Source organism: Oncorhynchus tshawytscha, linkage group LG29, assembly GCF_018296145.1.
Source record: "Oncorhynchus tshawytscha isolate Ot180627B linkage group LG29, Otsh_v2.0, whole genome shotgun sequence".
NCBI lineage: Eukaryota > Metazoa > Chordata > Actinopteri > Salmoniformes > Salmonidae > Oncorhynchus > Oncorhynchus tshawytscha.
The window spans coordinates 17287340-17308792 of record NC_056457.1 but is presented as its reverse complement, the minus strand read 5'-3'; the positions used below and the strand labels follow the sequence as shown (position 1 = coordinate 17308792).

Below are 21453 nucleotides of genomic sequence, written 5' to 3'. Positions count from 1 at the left end.
TACTGAAAAAGGACACATTCAACCCGACAGAAAATACACATGGGACTACTGCATTAGAGCTAAGGGAACCGTAGCTGGACATTAGGATATGGGGTTGGGGAAGAAAGGGGACATTACCAGGACACTGGGACAGGTTGCAGGCCTTCTCCTGACGGGTGTCCCCTGAGCAGGGGGGTCTGACACACCGCCTCTGACGGGACTTGAGGGCCGGTGTCAGGGAATCGCTACACGACCGAGAGCAGGAGGTCCACGACGACCACTGAGAGAAGCCTGCATCCTCATCTACAAGGAGGGAGGGAGATCAACTGAGCCTCAGCAAGTCTTTATTGTACAATTAACATGTTCATAGAACACAATAGTTCATACTGTAGATAGAACATGTACAGTGAGGTAGTAAGAAGTGAGAGAGAGTGGGGAGCAAGAGGTCTCTAGGGTAAGGAAGCCCTGTGGTGTGTGGAGTGTTACCTGGTAGAGAGGGCTCTTCTGTGGGGCCGATGATCACTGTAAAAGATTACACAAGGATTACAAAACATAATAGGTAACGTCATATTTTAGTATATTGCGTACCTGATGCTATTACATTCCTGGAGAGTACAGTTCAGTACCTGGGCAGTCCGTAGCCTGGCAGTAGGTGCTCTCTTGCTGGGGCCCCAGGCAGTCTCGTCCCCCGTAGGCCGGTGCCGGGTGGCTGCAGGCTCGGTTGCGGGTTTTCAGGCCCAGGCCCCCACAGGACAGGGAGCAGGGGCTCCAAGGGCCCCAGGGGGACAGACCCCCGTCTAGGGGACACGGTTCCAAGGAACAGTTCCACAAACCATGTTGGCACCCGCTACAGGCAGACAGGAGGGTCAGAAAATAACTTAGGCTGTGAATAATACAACTATATATATATATATATACCCCTTGACCTTTTCCACATTTTGTTGTGTTAGTCTGAATTTAAACTGGATTAAATTGAGATTGTGTGTCACTGGCCAACACATAATGTCCCCATAATGTCAAAGTAGAACTATGTTTCTAGAATCTTTTACAAATGAATAAAAAATGAAAAAATGAAATGTCAATAAGTATTCAACCCTTTCATGGCAAGCCTAAATAAGTTCAAGAGTAAAAATGTGATCAACAAGTGTCACGCCCTGGCCTTAGTATTTTGTGTTTTCTTGATTATTTTGGTCAGGCCAGGGTGTGACATGGGTGTTTTGTCTAGGTTTTTTTTTGTAGGTTATGGGATTGTGGTTAGTGAAGTATTCAAGGTAAGTCTATGGTTGCCTGGAGTGGTGCGCAATCAGAGGCAGGTGTTTATCGTTGTCTCTGATTGGGAACCATATTTAGGCAGCCATATTCTTTGAGTGTTTCGTGGGTGATTGTTCCTGTCTCTGTGTTTTTCACCAGTTAGGACTGTTGTTGGTTTTCACGTTACGTTTTTGTAAATTGTTTGTATTTTCATCTTTCATTAAAGATGTTTATGAATAACCACGCTGCATTTTGGTCCTCGTCTCTTTCACCAGAAAACCGTAACAACAAGTTACATAATAACTTGCATGGACTCTGTGTGCAATAATAGTGTTTAACATGATTTTTGAATGACTACCTCATCTCTGTACCCACACATACAGGTAATTGTAAGGTCCCTCAGTTGAGCAGTGAATTTCAAACTCAGATTCAACCACAAAGATGACATTGAATGTTCCTGAGTGGTCTAGTTACAGTTTTGACTTAAAACAATCTATGGCAAGACTAGAAAATGGTTACCTAGCAAGGATAAACAACCAACTTGAAAGAGCTTGAAGAATTTTAAAAAGAAGTGCAAATATTGTGCAATCCAGGTGTGGAAAGCTCTTAGAGCCTTACCCAGAAAGACTCACAGCTGTAATCGCTGCTAAAAGTTGATTCTAACATGTATTGACTCAGGGGTGTGAATACTTATGTAAATGAGATATTTATGTATTTCATTTTCAATACATTTGCAAATATTCTAAAAACATGTTTTAACTTTGTCATTATGGAGTATTGTGTGTAGATGGGTGAGAAAAACATACATTGAATCCATTTTGAATTCAGGCTGTACCACAACAAAATGTTGAATAAGACAAGGGGTGTGAATACTTTCTGAAGGCACTGTATATTGTATATACATACAGTATATACAGAAAGGATAACCGCTCACAGACGCGTGCTTGATTAGTGAGCAGATGTGACAACATTTCCACCGCGTCCTGGTCTTAGTCAAGTAAGGAGAAATAAGAGTACAGATTGTGTACCACAGGAGGTTGATACCACAGTTTATAACAGATTTACATTCTATGTTACACAGTATACCTCTCAATCCCATTGGAGGTTGATACCACTGATGACAACAGATTTACATTCTATGCTACACAGTATACCTCTCAGTCCCATTGGAGGTTGATACCACTGATGACAACAGATTTACATTCTATGCTACACAGTATACCTCTCAGCCCCATTGTGTGCCACAATGATTCAAGCTATATTGTAAACTACACATTTATAGCACCTCATGTGGGAGTAAGAGTGCACTCTAAATTCAATAAACAGCTTTTAGAGAACATATGTGCTTATTTGTGTGATGTGGTGTATCTCTCTCACCCACCAGACACTGCAGTCTTGTATGAACGTTTCCCCAGACTGGAACTCATCCCCCTGGGTTAGGTTATGGTGGGCCAACAATGGGGTCACAGACACATTCTGCAGTGAGGTCAAGAGCTCCTTGTCCACCAGGCAGGGGCACTCCTAAACATGAAACACAGTGCTTGGTTTACAAGCTCCCTTCTTCAATACACATTAAGTAACTGTTTATTCATGTGGAATACATATGAAGTAACTGTTTATTCATGTGGAATACATATGAAGTAACTGTTTATTCATGTGGAATACATAAGAAGTAACTGTTTATTCATGTGGAATACATATGAATTAACTGTTTATTCGTGTGGAATACATATGAAGTAACTGTTTATTCATGTGGAATACATATGAAGTAACTGTTTATTCATGTGGAATACATAAGAAGTAACTGTTTATTCATGTGGAATACATATGAATTAACTGTTTATACGTGTGGAATACATATGAAGTAACTGTTTATTCATGTGGAATACATAAGAAGTAACTGTTTATTCATGTGGAATACATATGAAGTAACTGTTTATTCATGTGGAATACATAAGAAGTAACTGTTTATTCATGTGGAATACATATGAAGTAACTGTTTATTCATGTGGAATACATATGAAGTAACTGTTTATTCATGTGGAATACATAAGAAGTAACTGTTTATTCATGTGGAATACATATGAAGTAACTGTTTATTCATGTGGAATACATATGAAGTAACTGTTTATTCATGTGGAATACACTTGTTATAACCTTTTACTTATCTAAAATACACTAACGTAAAGTTTTCATTCATTCGGAATACGCTTGAAATAACTGTTTATTTATCTGAAATTCTGAAGAAGTAACCTTTCATTAATCTGAAATACACATTAAATAACCACTGTAACTGACCTGTACACAGGCTCTGTTGTGCTGGAAGGTCTGCAGGGGGCAGTGGCACCCCTCCTCACAGCCCTCAGAGTAGCAGCCCTCTCGCCCGCTGACCTGGGCACAACTGAAGGGGCATCCCTCGCCCCGCTCACACTCCCTGTACAGACGACCCGGAGGGCAACCCACCTCTGAAACCAAGGCAGGGGTTTGGGTGAGATGGGCAGACAGGAGAGCAATTATCAAATTGTGTGCATAGAGTATGAGTTTCACTGTCAAATACTTGCATATAGTAGAAAAACGATATTTCTAAAATACAGAATGAATCATTACTACTGATACTACTTGTACTACAACAACTACTTCTGTCTAGTAGCTCTACTTCCACCTTGGCTATAGTTACTACTATTAGTAATATCACTACTACTTCCACCTTGGCTATAGTTACTACTATTAGTAATATCACTACTATTTCCATCTTGGCTATAGTTACTACTATTAGTAATATCACTACTACTTCCACCTTGGCTATAGTTACTACTATTAGTAATATCACTACTACTTCCACCTTGGCCATAGTTACTACTATTAGTAATACCACTACTATTTCCACCACTACTACTGTAAATGTTGAGAGAATTATCCTTTTGGTCCGGCAGTAAATCTTTTCACATTCAACAGACTGACTCTTACTCAGTCCGAGCTGGAACGAGAGACTGCATTCTCAGAGGACTATCACTCATACTAACGACACACCGAACCAAAAATAACCTCAATGAGGAGACGGAAGGGGAAGCCAGAGTGAAAAAAGAAGACTAATCCACTGCCGCTGAGCTCTTTCACTTAAAAGATGCACTTCACTTCAACGCTGCATTTCCTGGTGTGACTACTAACCTTCATTCTGGCACCTCGCGCTGGTCATATAGTGATTGAGTGCATCTAGAATGGCATCCTATTCCGTATATAGAGCACTATTTTTGACCAGAGTCCTATGGGCCCAGGGATCAGGGGTCATTTCAGGCACAGCCATTGACTTCCATTGGCTCTGGGTAGTGGATGAATGAACGCAAGCAGGAAGTATAACGCAGACAAAATGTAGGTCCCAAAACACCTTGACACCATGCAAGGCCCTGCAGCCCTACAGTGGGTAGTCATCAGGGGTGTGTCTAAATGGCACAGTGCTATCTGATTGGCTGCGCTCCTACGCACCTTATTGCATAAAACACCTAGCTATCTACTACAGGTACATGGACTCTGAAGGGATACGGATTCTTACACTGTGTGCCAGTGGTAGCTGCAGCAAGGGAATTTGAACTGTACTTTATCTCACGGTCTGCTATTTTTCGGGAATCGAACCCACAACCCTGGCGTTACTAGCACCACACGACCACGCTCTTACCAACTGTACAACACAGGAACACATGTAACATCTACATGTACTCACCGAGACAGACCTGGGTGTTACATGTCTTGCTCTGCCTCCTCATGCCAGAGCAGGGCGGGAAGCTGCAGAGACGGGTACGAGACTGTTCCCCTCCTCCACAGCTCACTGAGCACACAGACCAGGAGGACCAGGGGGACCAGGTCGGCCAGAGGCCAGAGTCTGGATGGGGGCACAACACCAGAGATGGGACATCAGGTACCATGGTGTTTTGGAGGCAGTAAAGTAGTATCAAGTACATTACTGTATGTCCAGAAATATGTCTTGGGGGGTTGTATGTAATGCAATCTGTTCAAAGGATATGCATACATCATCAGCATTCAACATTGTGTGGGTGAAGTCTACGATGATATGTCATGTTATGTTTCCACCAAGTCTGCCCCAGTGTGTACCTGTACAGGTGTGGTTGTTGCACTCTCTCTGCTGTTCAGACATGCCTGCACAGCCCCTCCCACCGCTCTGAGGGGCGGGGTTATCACACTGACGGATGCGGAGCTTGACTCCACCCCCGCAGGGGGCCGAGCACTCTGACCAGCCTCCCCATTGGCTCCAGCCGCCATCGACATGGCAACCAGGGACTGATTGGCAGTGGAGAACACCCGCCTCACAGGTGCTGTGGTATAGGGAAGAGAAAGAAGACTGCATTACAAAAACAGTATTGATAACATGTGCTATGCTACCGGTGGGGAAACATGATGTTGTGTACTGTACCAGTTTTTACAATCAGCGATGATGGTCTCTCCTGGATTTGCGAACTGCCAATCTGACCTACCAGGCCATGCCCACGAGGTGTTACTAGAGTCTAGCCCACCTGGATGGAGAGCGAGGGAGAGAGAGAGAGAGAGAGACAGAGAGAGAGAGACAGAGAGAGAGAGACAGAGAGAGAGAGAGAGAGAGAGAGAGAGAGAGAGAGAGAGAGAGAGAGAGACAGAGAAAGAGAGACAGAGAGACAGAAAGACAGAGAGACAGAGATATATTTGCTGACCTCACTGCAGCTTAGCATAGCGTTAGGAGTTGAGACAAACAACAGCAGCAGTAGGACAGTAATTGCCAATTAAGTTGTGTTAAAAGCATGTTGTCTAGGTAAGTGTTCTCCACTGGTCTCACCAGTAGTGCTGTTGTGGTATTTACAGCGACATTCCTCCTTTTCCACACACTCGCCATCCTGTAGCACGAGATCACCCGGGCAACCACAGGTCATACTGCACTCCGCTGTGTCCAGACACTCTGTGTCGCCATGGAGATCAGAGCAGGAGCGTGGACAGGGCTTCCCACATGGCCAGTCCACCTGCATGCCGCCACATTCTGAGAGAGAGGAGCATCATGGGAAAAATACGAGGTCACAACTCAACAACTGGTAGAAAACAGAGAAAGGTGACCATATTATTTACTACTGCAAGATATGCGTGAAATTCAATCCAATCGTAATATCCCCAAGTCATTTTGAATCATGTGTCATGACAAGTACTTGAATTACATTTTTGTAACATGTCCTCACTTTGGCACAGGCAAAATGTCACCCATGATGTCATCAGCTAACCTGAGCAGATGGTGACGTTGTCTTGGCAGCTGCGGCTCTGCCGGCTCTCCCCGTGGCAGGGCAGACCCCCGAACCTGGCAGGAGGACTGTTACACTCCCTGGTCCTCACAGACACCCCCTCACAGCCATCACACTCTGACCAGCCCGACCACAGGCTCCACGAACCATGGACTGATGGAGAGAGAGAGGGAGAGGGGGAGAGAGTGAAAGAGAGACAAGGAGAGAGTGGGAGAGAGAGGGGGAGAGATGGAAAGAGAGGGGGTGGAAATAAAAGACAAAAGAGGGGGAGAGGCCCGAATCGACAAGTGGGGTGAGAGAGGGAAAGGAACAGAAAGGATATGTGAGACAGGAGGAGGTAAAGAAGGCAGAATCCATGTAATTACACTAACCTCTACACTAACCTCTACACTAACCTCATACTATAATGTTGTCTACCTGTAAGTCACAAACCCTTTAAAGTGATTACTATGTTGTTACCTGGGCAGAAGGTGACCACAGGGCAGGGTTGTCTCTGGATCTGTGCCCCCACCCCACCGTGTACTTCCTGTTCCCCCTGGCAGGGGGCTCCTCCTGCCTTGGGCTCTGGACAGCCACAGCTGCGATATCTGGACACCCACTCTGCCCCACATGTCTTAGAGCAGGAGATCCAGCCAGACCACTCACACCACCCACCTGACACTGTCCACCAGGGGAGAGGGGGGGAGAATCAGGATGGATCAGACATACATGTGAGTCCATAAGCTTTTGTTGATATACTGTATTGAATGTGATTGGAAAATGGGTATTTAGACTGCACATATTACTTACCTGGACATGGGTCACTGGTGCAGTTGAGCCTCCCTCCTTCACAGGTACTGAAACACAAATTATATCAATAGCAACATGCACAAACTCAAGCCAGCAGGCACGCACCCACACCACCACTACTTTAAGCCCAGCTCAATCTATGTCGCACCATTGAAATTTTAATATGCACATGTCAAAAGACAACATGACTAAGCTTCTCCACCTCTCTTCTCTCTCCCCTCCTCCCCATCTTTCTCCCTCCTCTCCTCTCTCTCTCTCACCAGTTGTTGCAGCCGTCGGGGGCAGTGGTGCTCTCTCCAGGGTACAACCTCAAGCCGGTGTTGAGGTCCAGACAGGGGCACTCCTCTCTCTCCACACAGGACCTCCCGTCGGAAGACAGCACCTTGCCCTCCGTGCAGTAACACCCCGCCTCACAGAGCCAGTCACAGTGCTGCACAGTGTGGCAGGGGGTATAGAGGATATGGGGGGGGGGTATGCTACCATCATTAGCATCACCACCCCCATCACCATCATCATACTCATCCTCTTGCAAAGTTGACAAAGGAGTCAGCCAAGTACCTACACGTCTTACTGACAGAGCCAGAAGCTGTGTGTTTAGATAATGTATATAGAAACAATTTGTGACACTCACAGACAGGTCATCACAGGAGCGAGGACACGAGGGGCCACAGCTACTGAACACTGTGCCAGGGACTTGAGAGCAAGGCGCAACTGAAAACAGACACAGTGTCAGTCATATAAACATACACACACACACATACACACACACACACACAGAAACACAGTCTCTTTCTCTTTTTCTCCACATTCCAGTCCACTAGATGGCGGTACTGTACATTAGCTGGAATGCCAACCACCACAGAACAACCAAAGACGAATCCAGAAACGAAACTGTCCTGAATGAGGAAACAACAGCAGCAGTTCTCCCTGGATCCCTCATTTGGTGTGGAAAAGAAACTTTCAGTGCTGTTGAATATTATACGTGTTATAAATAGAAAGTCTGAAGAGGATAACAGAAGAGTGTATGGTAGGGGAGACTTTCTAAGTAACGCTGTTGACTTCACTCTTCATTCTAAGTGAAGTAAATATATCTGGTCAAAGGCTATTCCAGAGGAGACAAAATGGCCTCTAGATCGTCTCTCCCAGAGGAGGATCTCTGCTGTCCTGTGTGCTGTGACATCTTCACGGATCCTGTTATCCTGTCATGTAGCCACAGCTACTGTCATGAATGCCTACAGGAATATTGGAGACAAAGAAAAGTGAATGAATGTCCCGTATGCAGGAAAAGATTCAGCTCAGGAGCAGCTCACTGTAACCTGGCTCTGAGAAACCTGTGTGAAGCCTTCTTACAGGAGAGAAGTCAGAAAGAGGAGGGTGGAGCTTCAGCGGGGTCTGAGGTGGTCTGCAGTCTGCACGGTGAGAAACTCAAGCTCTTCTGTCTAGAGGATAAACAGCCTGCATGTGTGGTGTGTCAGACTTCTAGAAAACATGCAAACCATAAGTTCTGTCCTGTGGATGAGGCTGCACAGGACTACAAGAAGGAACTCAAGTCTGTGCTGAAGGTCTTACAGGAGAAGCTGAAGGTCTTTGACGCAGTGAAACTAACTTGCGATAAAACAGAACAGCATATCAGAAGCCAGGCCCAGCACACAGAAAAACAGATTATGGAGGAATTTAAAGCACTTCACTTGTTCTTAAGAGATGAACGGGTAGTCAGGATTGCTGCACTGAAGGAGGAAGAGGAGAGGAAGAGTCGGCTGATGAAGAGGAAAATTGAAGAGATGAGCAGAGAGATATCATCCCTTTCAGACACAATCAGAGACGTAGAGGTGGAGCTGAGAGGGGAAGACATTGTGTTTATACGGAGTTACCAGGCTATAAAGCAAAGAGCCCTGGAGTGCACACCAACGGACCCAGAGAGGGTTTCAGGAGCTCTGATAGACGTGGCCAAACACCTGGGCAACCTGCAGTTCAGAGTCTGGGAGAAGATGCAGGAGATTGTTCAGTTCACTCCTGTTATTCTCGACCCCAACACTGTTCACCCCCATCTCATCCTGTCTAACAACCTGATTAGTTTGAGACATAGTACGGAGACTCCGCAGCTTCCTGATAACCCAGAGAGATTTGATAAGTACCGTTCGGTTCTGGGTTCTGACGGCTTTAACTCAGGGACACACAGCTGGGACGTTGAGGTTGGGGACAGTATTTTATGGTCTGTTGGTGTGGTCACAGAGTGGAAGGGGGCCACTGCCTCAACGAGAGGACACTGGCGTTTAGATAATAACAAAGGAGTATTTAAAGCTCGCTCCTCATCGGATCAAAGCGTCCCTCTCTCAAATAGACTGAGACCACAGAGGATCAGAGTGCAGCTGGACTGGGAAAGAGGAAAGCTGTCATTCTCTGACCCTGTTACTAACACCCACCTACACACGTTTACACACACTTTCACCAAGAGACTCTTTCCCTGCTTTTGTAGTAAGCATCTGAGGATTTTACCAGAGAAAGTCTCTGTTGTAGTGGAACAGCATAGTTAGAGCTGATACCACCTCTATCTGTAACAGTGGAACAGTAAAATTATGTGTCATTCCACAATATAGAGTGCCTTTTGTGTAAAAAATAATGTATTTATTTCATCTAATCATAAAATTCTGTCATAAAGATCACGTTTAATAAAAACATCTGTTTTTACTCATTTTACAATTTTGGGGGTAAATTAGCACGCACGCACGCACACACACACACACACACACACACACACACACACACACACACACACACACACACACACACACACACACACACACAACACACATTCTGATTGCGTACCTGGACAGTGGTCAGTGTTGCAGGAGATTACTTCTGTGCCAAGCCCCTCACAGTAGTCCCCCTCTCCCTCTGGACTGGGGCTATCACAATCCCGGCGTCTGCTCTGAACACCCCCACCACATGACTTGGTGCAGTCTGTCCAGTTGCTCCACTCCCCCCAGCCACCATTACCTGTAAAGACCATGACACAACACAGGCTAAACCAAAGTTGTAAAAAAAAAGGGGTGAGTACTATACAGGACTAATGCTCAATCAAATTATTATTCTACTGCAAAAATGGTTGTGTGCTGAATCCTCATAGATAGTAATCCATAAAAAAATGTCAAATCCAGCACCTCAAATGATACATTATGTGTCATTAATTCAGGGTAACACTTTATTTAGATAGTCTATCTGTAGATAGTCCATCTGTAAAGATTATCAGTAACATTTCAACTTACTATCTACTAACCCTAGCTCTAACCCTTATTCTAAAACTAACCCTAAACTTAACCGTAACCCTCATTCTAAAACTAACCCTAACTGTAACCTTAGCAAGCAGTTGCTTATCAACAGATGGTTAGTTGATTGTATGACCATCTGTAAAGCATTTACAGATGAAAAATCCGGACTATCCAAATAAAGATATAAAGATCCCTCCATCAGGGCATTACTCACGATCACAGGGAGCAGTCATACACAGCTGGTCTTGGTGGTCGGGTCCGATACAGGGCAGACCACTCCCAGACTGCTGGGGACTAGAACAGAACCTATAGCGGGACTGGAGACCTGGTCCACACCTCACTGAACACTGACCCCAGGGGGTCCAGGAAGACCACTGGCCATCCACTGTGAGAGGGGGTGGTTATTGTTAGGTTTTGGTTCAAGCTATAGACCGCAACAATAACCAAATATAAAGCAAATTGCGAGAAATAACTATTCTGTATCAAAACCAATTTCCCCCTTGTGGTTTTCTCCTACTTCTCTCTACTTTTTAGTAAGCCAATGCCCCACTCACCATTACAGTTGAGTTGAGTGCAGTTTGCCAGCCTCCCAGAATCACATGTGCTGTGAGGGAGAGGAGAGAAACAGTCAGAGGACTATTTGTTTGCGAGAGCTCTATTCAGGTTTAATTCAATTAAATAATATCACGTACATACTATGTGATGCTATACTATTGTATACTATTGTATACTACTGTATACTACTGTATAGCACCAATACCAGTTGTTGCAGTCCCTGGGTACGACATCACCAGGTTCATACTGCTCCCCATCCACATCACAGCGACACTGAGACACCCACACACACTTGCCATCCTAAGGAAACAGAACGGTCAGTTTGCTCCTTGAGCTATTGCCCCGGCTTTAGCTCAGTGGGTTAACACTGTTTTGTGGCACGCAGAAGATCCATGTTCAAGTCCAGTGTGTGTGTGTGTGTGTGTGTGTGTGTGTGTGTGTGTGTGTGTGTGTGTGTGTGTGTGTGTGTGTGTGTGTGTGTGTGTGTGTGTGTGTGTGTGTGTGTGTGTGTGTGTGTGTGTGTGTGTGTGTGTGTGTGTGAGCATAGACAGACAGACCTGCAGGACAGTGCCGTGTGGACACTGACAGCCCGGTGTACAATTCCTCTCATAATCCATACTGATGTCAGAGCAGGTAACCGGCCCCTTCACACACACCGTCCACACCTGTCCCCCAGGACAGCCCGTCCCATCACCTAACACAGGGCGGATGAGACGACAACGCATCAATCAATCAATCACTCAATCCATGCAATTTGAGGTGAAGCCAAAACTCATAGGAACATCAAGAAAAAAGCTCAGCAAAAAAAATGGTGTATTGTCACAGTGAAATGGGATGTTTTGCAGGGTCAGCCATAGTAGTCCGGCGTCCCAGGCACAATAGGGTTAAGTGCCTTCGTCAAGGGCACGTCGACAGATTTTTCATCATGTCGGCTCGGGTATTCGAACCAGCAACCTTTCGCTTCAACGCTCTAACCACTAGGCTACCTGTCGCCACAGATCAAGTGTGAAAGACCACTGCATAGCTGCGTAGATATATGCAGCATAGTTCCAGTATATAGTTGCTTCTGGAGCTTGTTAGTGTGTCTGTAGGTCTTTTTGGTATGCCTATCTATGATCGTGAATCAATAAGGGTATTCAAGGTGGCTTGGTCTGCTTCAGAGAGAGATACAGTGCGAAAGTATTCGGCCCCCTTGAACTTTGCGACCTTTTGCCACATTTCAGGCTTCAAACATAAAGATATAAAACTGTATTTTTTTGTGAAGAATCAACAACAAGTGGGACACAATCATGAAGTGGAACGACATTTATTGGATATTTCAAACTTTTTTAACAAATCAAAAACTGAAAAATTGGGCATGCAAAATTATTCCGCCCCTTTACTTTCAGTGCAGCAAACTCTCTCCAGAAGTTCAGTGAGGATCTCTGAATGATCCAATGTTGACCTAAATGACTAATGATGATAAATACAATCCACCTGTGTGTAATCAAGTCTCCGTATAAATGCACCTGCACTGTGATAGTCTCAGAGGTCCGTTAAAAGCGCAGAGAGCATCATGAAGAACAAGGAACACACCAGGCAGGTCCGAGATACTGTTGTGAAGAAGTTTAAAGCCGGATTTGGATACAAAAAGATTTCCCAAGCTTTAAACATCCCAAGGAGCACTGTGCAAGCGATAATATTGAAATGGAAGGAGTATCAGACCACTGCAAATCTACCAAGACCTGGCCGTCCCTCTAAACTTTCTGCTCATACAAGGAGAAGACTGAACAGAGATGCAGCCAAGAGGCCCATGATCACTCTGGATGAACTGCAGAGATCTACAGCTGAGGTGGGAGACTCTGTCCATACGACAACAATCAGTCGTATATTGCACAAATCTGGCCTTTGTGGAAGAGTGGCAAGAAGAAAGCCATTTCTTAAAGATATCCATAAAAAGTGTCGTTTAAAGTTTGCCACAAGCCACCTGGGAGACACACCAAACATGTGGAAGAAGGTGCTCTGGTCAGATGAAACCAAAATTGAACTTTTTGGCAACAATGCAAAACATTATGTTTGGCGTAAAAGCAACACAGCTCATCACCCAGAACACACCATCCCCACTGTCAAACATGGTGGTGGCAGCATCATGGTTTTGGCCTGCTTTTCTTCAGCAGGGACAGGGAAGATGGTTAAAATTGATGGGAAGATGGATGGAGCCAAATACAGGACCATTCTGGAAGAGAACCTAATGGAGTCTGCAAAAGACCTGGGACTGGGACGGAGATTTGTCTTCCAACAAGACAATGATCCAAAACATAAAGCAAAATCTACAATGGAATGGTTCAAAAATAAACATATCCAGGTGTTAGAATGGCCAAGTCAAAGTCCAGACCTGAATCCAATCGAGAATCTGTGGAAAGAACTGAAAACTGCTGTTCACAAATGCTCTCCATCCAACCTCACTGAGCTCGAGCTGTTTCGCAAGGAGGAATGGGAAAAAATGTCAGTCTCTCGATGTGCAAAACTGATAGAGACATACCCCAAGCGACTTACAGCTGTAATCGCAGCAAAAGGTGACGCTACAAAGTATTAACTTAAGGGGGCTGAATAATTTTGCACGCCCAATTTTTCAGTTTTTGATTTGTTAAAAAAGTTTGAAATATCCAATAAATGTCGTTCCACTTCATGATTGTGTCCCACTTGTTGTTGATTCTTCACAAAAAATATCTTTTTATATCTATATCTTTATGTTTGAAGCCTGAAATGTGGCAAAAGGTCGCAAAGTTCAAGGGGGCCGAATACTTTCGCAAGGCACTGTACTGTACTCGGTGTCAGCGAGAAAGTAATACATGAATATCAAAATATAACATCCTCAAAGGTCACAAGACATGGTCATACTGTAAGTCAGAGTGGGAGATCAGAGCCTGCTACCTCCCTCCCTCTCTCTCTGTACTCACCACAGGGCTGCAGGTTACAGGCAGAGAACTGCTGGGCAGTACCATGGGTTCTCTGGGGCCCCCGTGTCCTGTTCCTGTACCCCCCTCCACACGTCACCGAACACTCTGACCATGCACTCCATGGCTCCTTCACACCTGGCATAGGCGCACGCACGCACGCACACACACACACACACACACACACACACACACACACACACACACACACACACACACACACACACACACACACACACACACACACACACACACACACACACACACACACACACACACACACACACACACACACACACATTGATGTAGACATTGTGGGTGAGACATTTCCAGAAAAAGTATAGGTATCTGGACCGGTGGCCAAATATGCAATGTTCACATTATCTCTCTGAATTCCTTCTGTTGCACCATCACCGTCATAACCCATGTGGGATATAGATCTACTGTTTGTCATTCCTACTCATAGCCCATGTGGGATATAGATCTACTGTTTGTCATTCCTACTCATAGCCCATGTGGGATGTAGATCTACTGTTTGTCATTCCTACTCATAACCCATGTGGGATATAGATCTACTGTTTGTCATTCCTACTCATAACCCATGTGGGATGTAGATCTACTGTTTGTCATTCCTACTCATAACCCATGTGGGATATAGATCTACTGTTTGTCATTCCTACTCATAACCCATGTGGGATTTATATTGTAATGACCAAGAGACCACATGTAGAAGCCAATGAAATGAACCAGCCTATTGTAGGAGTGTAATGATGGTGTCTGTCTGTCACCTCCCCTACCCTGACAGGGCTCCAGACTGCAAGTGTCCATCCCCACCCTGTCGCCCCTGCAGACACGCCCCCCGAACGCAGCCGGTGGATTGGTCCCCGAGCGGTACCTCCTCCTCACGCCCACGTCACACGTCCTGCTGCAGGCGCTCCACTGGGTCCAGCTGCTCCAGCCACAGTCCACTGAGAAAGAGAGACACAGAGAGAGAGAGACAGGTTGACAGTCTCTCTTGATTGTTTGGGGTGCTGCCGTCCAGGGCCGCACTGAGGAACACTGAGTGAACATATTTGCATATTTGATCAGGCTGCATTGGACTCACCAGCGCAGGGTGCTGTTCCACACACCATCTCTCCATTATGGCATGTGCTAAGGACAAAAGGAAAGGATGCATAGACAGAGTCCTATACTATACTTTTTCATATTTCTTTCCTTTTCAATAACATTATGTTTATATTCTTCGATGGGAGTACCAGTTGTTGCAGTCGTCCAGTTTCACACTAGCTCCTCCTGGGTACATCTCTCCATGGTGGTAGCATGGGCACTGGGTGAGGGGCACACAAGTGCTGTTGAGTAGATAGAGACCCAGGACACAGTAGCATCCGTCGTAACACTCCGTGGCACACTCCACCTGTGTTGTCATGTCCATACACACCCGTGGGCACGCACCACCGTGAGCCTGGCACTGCTCCTTGCTCATGTAGGCCATGCCCTCTGGACACACTCCTATATGCCACACAGACAGTGGGACACACAGCAACGCGATGCGATTTAATCTGTCAAATGATTTGACCACTTTAAATCCCACAGATAATATGTAGTAAACTTGGCGTGAATACATGTTACTGTTTACCTGACCAGGTAGAATTAGGTGCACTAGTAGTAAAAGCCTTGTTATGATGAATTCCAGAATGTGTGTATGATTCCAGAATGTGTGTATGATTCCAGAATGTGTGTATGATTCCAGTTCGTTACCTGAACAGGGGTGGGAGTTGCAGTCTCGGGTCTGGATGTGAGGCCCTGGGCAGGTGCTGCCCCCGTGCTGTGGAGGAGGAGAACTGCAGAAGCGATCTCTGGTCTGAGCCCCCGAGTCACACTCTGACGAGCACAGGGACCATGGGGACCACTCCGACCAGCCGCCATTCACTGGGGAGGAGGGGGAGACAGCAGGGGGGTGTATCTCAATAGTGTAAAGTTCCATCCTTCCTTTCATCTACACAGATCTGCGACTACAGAATGGGTGAAAGCAACATGGTGGATGAAGGACAGAACATAAGGTGTGTGTATAGAGGATGTACCTGGGCAGTGCACGGTGTTACAGGGCTCCTGATCCTCTGCGTCCCCCTCACAGTCGGTGTGTGTGTTGGTGCGGGTGTAGCTGGGTGTGTTGGTGTGTGTGTAGCTGTGTGTGTTGGTGGGTATGTTACAGGTGCGGAACCTCCTTCTCAGCCCCACCTCGTCCACGTGGTGGAAACAGGTCTTGCTGCACTCTGACCAGGCCGTCCACTTCCCCCACACCGCCTCATCCTTACCAGGGGGACAGGGGGTGAAGCACTGACGAGCCTCTGAGGAGTCCCCAGGACAGGGCTCGACTCTCGCCACTCCTGCTGGGCTCACAGGGGACCTGGGGGAGGGGACAGGGAGACGGTGGATAGAGGACAGAAGACAGGTGACAGAGGATAGGGAAAAGATTATAGAGCATAGAGGACAGGGGACAGGGGACAGAGGATAGAGGATAAGGGACAGGGGATGGGGACAGAGAATGGGGGATGGGGATAGGGGACAGGGGACAGATGAAAGGGGATAGAGGACAGGGAACAGATGACAGAGGACAGGGGACAGGGGACAGAAAGCCATCAGAGACACATGATGAGCCACACAATGGTTTATATGTGTCACTGTTGGTGGGATGCTGGTGAGGTGAACCCACCTATAGCGCTGCTGTAGTCCAACCCCACAGGAGCTGTCACATGATGTCCAGGAGGACCAGGCTGACCAATCACAGCTGGCCACACAGCTGGAGTTGTCACATGAGACACGTCCATCTTCACACACACTGGTAGAGAGAGAGAGAAGAAGAGGGAGAACATGTAGCAACATGACATGGCATGAAATGACAATATGACAAAACACGATTATTGTAAAGGAATGATGTGGGATGTAGGCAGGCTTGGTGTGTGTGTGTGTGTGTGTGCCTCTCACCATGTGCTGCAGTTGTCCTTGCTGATCATTTGTCCAGGCTGCAGTGACAGTCCCTCCCAGTGGCACCCACACTGACTGGCATTCACACACCGGCCATCCTGTAGAAAGAAACCAGCCGGACAACGACAACCTGGGTAGCGAGACAGAAGAGAGTTAACTACAAACAGACACACACAGGAATGCATGCACACTCGTGCTTACACACACACACACACACACACACACACACACACACACACACACACACACACACACACACACACACACACACACACACACACACACACACACACACAAACACATTCTGATTCATATACACCACTTAATACCTGTGACGCATTGGGAGGTGCAGTTGGGGTAGTGTAGGTGTGAACAGGTGGGGGGACATGGCTCCACTCTACCAGACTGGCAGTCAGCCTCTCTTACCACCACCATGCCTTTAGTACAGCCTAGACAGCAAGCAATTTACATTATTAGAGCTTGACTATTACCAGTAACAGTTTAATGGGGTATTGCCCATTAAGTTGTGTGTGCCACAGAATTCATATTTTTTTAATAGCATGTTACAAACATACCATAGTCCAAGGCAACATGATCAAACCATAAGACAACATGATCAAACCATAAGACAACATGATCAAACCATAAGACAACATGATCAAACCATAAGACAACATGATCAAACCATAAGACAACATGATCAAACCATAAGACAACATGATCACGTGTACACTCTTAGAAAAAAGGTGCTATCTAGAACCAATAAGGGTTCTTTGGCTGTCCCCATAGGAGAGCCCTTTTGGTTCCAGGTCGAACCCATTTCCCACAGCGTGTTCTACAGTACATGGAACCCAAAAGAGTTCTATCTGGAACCAAAAAGGGTTCTCCTATGGGGACAGTCGAAAACATAACCTATTTATTTGCAGCTCACCTGTCTGTGAGTCTGTGTTGGGGCCACAGGGCTGGCTGTTACAGCTCTGGGTCTGCAGTCTCATCCCCTCACAGTCACGCCCCCTGTTCTTAGGGGGAGGATTGGAGCAGGTCCGGTTCCTCCCCCTCAGCCCTCCCCCGCACTGCGTGTCACACAGGGACCAGCCCGTCCACTCTGACCACTGACCGTTCACTGGGAGAGAGAGACGAGAGATGCAGGGATGGGGGACGAGGGAGAGAAGGAGGAAGCAGAGGAACTTTGAATGAGCAGGGCTTGGTAGAGCACATTAGTGTAAACCAAAGGAGAGTGCAACTGATAGAGAGACGAGAGACTGGGAAATAATGAGTAGGGAGACAAGACGAGAGAGAAAGAAATCAACAACTGACACAGATCTTGAGAAGAGGCAGTCATAATAGAGGAAGGCACAGACAAAAACAGTCAAAATAGAGGAAGGCACAGACGAAAACAGTCAAAATAAGGGAAGGCACAGACGAAAACAGTCAAAATAAGGGAAGGCACAGACGAAAACAGTCAAAATAAGGGAAGGCACAGATGAAAACAGTCAAAATAAGGGAAGGCACAGACGAAAACAGTCAAAATAGAGGAAGGCACAGACGAAAACAGTCAAAATAAGGGAAGGCACAGACGAAAACAGTCAAAATAGAGGAAGACAGACAAAAACAGTCAAAAGAGGGTCAGATCTCGGGGTGCCCCCTCACCGAGACACGCCTTAGGGAAGCATGCTCGGCTGTCAAACTGGGCGCCCCCACACGTTCCCCCGGCCAGCGCCTCTCTCAGGACCTCCCTCTGGCGGAACAGGGAACCCAGGCCACATGTCACACTGCACTGGCTCCAGCCCGTCCATGCTGACATGATACAGTTTACTAGGGAACAGACAGACACCATCAATAATCATGTTTAACGATTCATGAATGAACATTACTGGACAATGATCCTGGACAAGGACAGATAATATTACCTTGCCCTTTATGGATGCAATGCAGCAGTTTTTTTTGTAAGGACTCCATGTACTTTACATGGTAGTGTATGCAATGCAATCTACTGTAAATCATACTGAAATGTAAATCAGCCCCCCAGTTTTGACCCTCCTGGCTTGCCGTACCACAGTCTCGCTCGTCTGATCCGTCAGCACAGTCCCTGTGCAGGTCACACCTCTTGTCAAGGTGCACACACTCCCCGCTGCCACAGGAGAACTGCTTGGGGGAGCATGGGCTGGGCACTAGGGGGCGCCGTGTCATTACTGTTGGCCTTGGTGTAGTACCTGAGGAAGAGCAGGAATATGAGCGGGACTATTACAGCAAGCAATAGGTGTCACTATAGGCAAGGTAATGGTAATAGTTAATACTGTGGCATTTTCAGGTCAACTCATGTAATCTGTCAGTGATGATGATGAAGAAGATGATGATGGTGATGATGATGATCATGATGAGGAGGAGGAGGATGAGGAGGAGAAGGAGGAAGAGGAGGAGAGGAGAAGGGGGAGAAATTGAACCAGACTCTGGTGACATGTACTGTACCACAATGGTCTTCGTCAGAGCCATCCAGACAGTCCTGGTGACCATCACACACCACCGCAGCATCCACACAGCCAAACAGCCTGCAGGAGAACTGGCCCTCCACACACAGGACTCTGGGTAGGCCTCCGTCATGGGCGGTCGTGGTCACCCAGAGAGCTGGAGATAAACAAACCAACGAGCACCTTAACATGTAGCTAGATGGCTAGTTAGCGTTGTACAGTGATATCTCCTTTATCAGGACTGAAGAACCTGTGCTCCGGACTCATAAATACCTGGGCTTTTATGGGTCAACTGAGAACACTGGTTCAAATAGCAGATCAGCCATGTCAGAGATCATGTCAAGGACCCCATTACATGTGGTGTACACACACACACACACACACACACACACACACACACACACACACACACACACACACACACACAGACACACACACACACAGACACACACACACTCTCTTTGATAACAAGATAAAAGAGAGGCCACTTGTAACAGTGTTCTTTAAGAATCTCACCTGTTGTAGACTGCAGTCCAGGTATTCCAGGATGGAGGGTGCTGGTCCCAATCCCTGGGTACCCAGTGGACCTGGATGTCCACTGACCTGGCCTGGGGGTGGTGAACCCATGAACCCCTGGGTACCCTGTTCCCCCAGAACTGTCAGGACTGAGACCCGGGGTACCCGTGGTGGCAATGCCAGGGCGACCATCCTGGGGTTCCTTGGTGTGTACCCCGGGTTGACCCCTGGTGGGCACTGTGCCTGAAGTGTCGAGAGAGTGGTTCATTCGTGCATTTGACTTCATATCAGTTCCAGATATACTTGAGAAATTGAAGTGGTGGTGTAATCAGTTGAAAGATTGCAACAGTACAGATATGAGTGCCAATGTTGCAATGTTTACATTGGAAAATAGAACGTCATCCTCTCGGTAACACATGTATATTGCATGGTTCCGTATTCAAAACACATGGGTGACCCCCTACTCACCACAGTTGATCTCGTCAGAGTGGTCTTCGCAGTCCAGTCGGCCGTCACACAGCGCAGACACAGGAACACACTCCCCACTGTGGCAGGCAAACTGGCCAGGGTAGCAGCGCTTCACTGTCACCACACCACCACCACGGGGAGTCGTGGCGCTGCTAGGGGTCACCAATTCCTCTGTCATATAGGGTGAATTCTTACGTTAGACTGACAGATGGCGATGGAGAAAACAATACGCACGTGTGATAAGTGCGATGTACTCTATAATGGACAGAGCATCTAGTTTGAGCTCAACATGCAAGTTTTAAAGCACTCAAAATATTTGTTCCACTTTTCTACCGACTAATATCAGAGCTCTTACCCCCTTTGCAGCCTAGGATCTCTGCACGGAGATAGAAAGTGTGTCGGAACTCTACTGGGATGATGCGGAGGTAGCGAGCTCGGACCAGCCTCCCAAGCCAACGCGTCACCGGGGTCCTGCCCACCATCCGCACCTCAAACACCTTGTACACAGACAAGGAGAAGGGGTTGGACAAAAGGTTGTGCTTTTAAACCAATTGGTTCAAGTAAATTATACAAGCTTCACCTTGGAGTTCTCTCCTGACTTTCAGGTCATTATTGTAAAAGAGAATGTGTTCTCAATGACTTAACTGGTTAAATAAAGGCAAATAAATAAAAACGTGTTATTTTCATCAAACACACACACAGTCTTGTACAGCTAAATTTGTGGGGACACACAATTCAGTCCCATTCAAAATCTTATTTTCCCTAACCCCTAACCCTAGCCCTAACCCGTACTCTTACCCTTACCCTAACCCTAACCCTAACCCTAACTCTAACCATAACCTTAACCCTAACCCAAAAACCTAACCTTAACTCTAACCCTAAAGCTAACCCTAGCTCCTAACCCTAACCCTTAACGTAATTCAAACCCTAACACTAATTCTAACCTTAACCTTAAGAAATAGCG

The 21453-nt window shown here is 46.5% G+C and overlaps 2 protein-coding genes across 2 annotated transcripts in view; one reads left to right on the top strand and one right to left on the bottom strand.

Moving 5' to 3' along the window:
- Positions 1-21453, bottom strand: part of sspo (SCO-spondin) — a 70646-nt gene that overhangs the window by 22288 nt on the left and 26905 nt on the right. The window contains 35 exon segments of the mRNA XM_042308449.1: positions 118-282; positions 466-501; positions 606-826; positions 2612-2751; positions 3529-3695; positions 4949-5107; positions 5338-5558; positions 5657-5756; positions 6053-6250; positions 6486-6656; positions 6963-7163; positions 7293-7339; positions 7553-7722; positions 7924-8003; positions 10119-10289; positions 10776-10946; positions 11116-11165; positions 11322-11416; positions 11674-11810; positions 14056-14190; positions 14850-15020; positions 15158-15204; positions 15309-15561; positions 15811-15981; positions 16134-16459; positions 16766-16891; positions 17038-17167; positions 17367-17486; positions 17969-18160; positions 18688-18852; positions 19092-19250; positions 19507-19662; positions 20022-20264; positions 20490-20660; positions 20845-20986. Of these exon segments, the coding sequence (XP_042164383.1) occupies positions 118-282; positions 466-501; positions 606-826; positions 2612-2751; positions 3529-3695; positions 4949-5107; positions 5338-5558; positions 5657-5756; positions 6053-6250; positions 6486-6656; positions 6963-7163; positions 7293-7339; positions 7553-7722; positions 7924-8003; positions 10119-10289; positions 10776-10946; positions 11116-11165; positions 11322-11416; positions 11674-11810; positions 14056-14190; positions 14850-15020; positions 15158-15204; positions 15309-15561; positions 15811-15981; positions 16134-16459; positions 16766-16891; positions 17038-17167; positions 17367-17486; positions 17969-18160; positions 18688-18852; positions 19092-19250; positions 19507-19662; positions 20022-20264; positions 20490-20660; positions 20845-20986 (5407 nt within the window).
- LOC112227830 (E3 ubiquitin-protein ligase TRIM35) lies at positions 8179-9975 on the top strand. The gene has a single exon (XM_024392759.1). It carries the CDS (start codon positions 8414-8416, stop codon positions 9824-9826), a length of 1413 nt encoding a protein of 470 aa, XP_024248527.1. The 5' UTR covers positions 8179-8413; the 3' UTR covers positions 9827-9975.

What these genes read in the sequence shown, in the direction of transcription:
- LOC112227830 (XM_024392759.1), top strand. Translation starts at nt 8,414, where the DNA reads ATGGCCTCTAGATCGTCTCTCCCAGAGGAGGATCTCTGCTGTCCTGTG.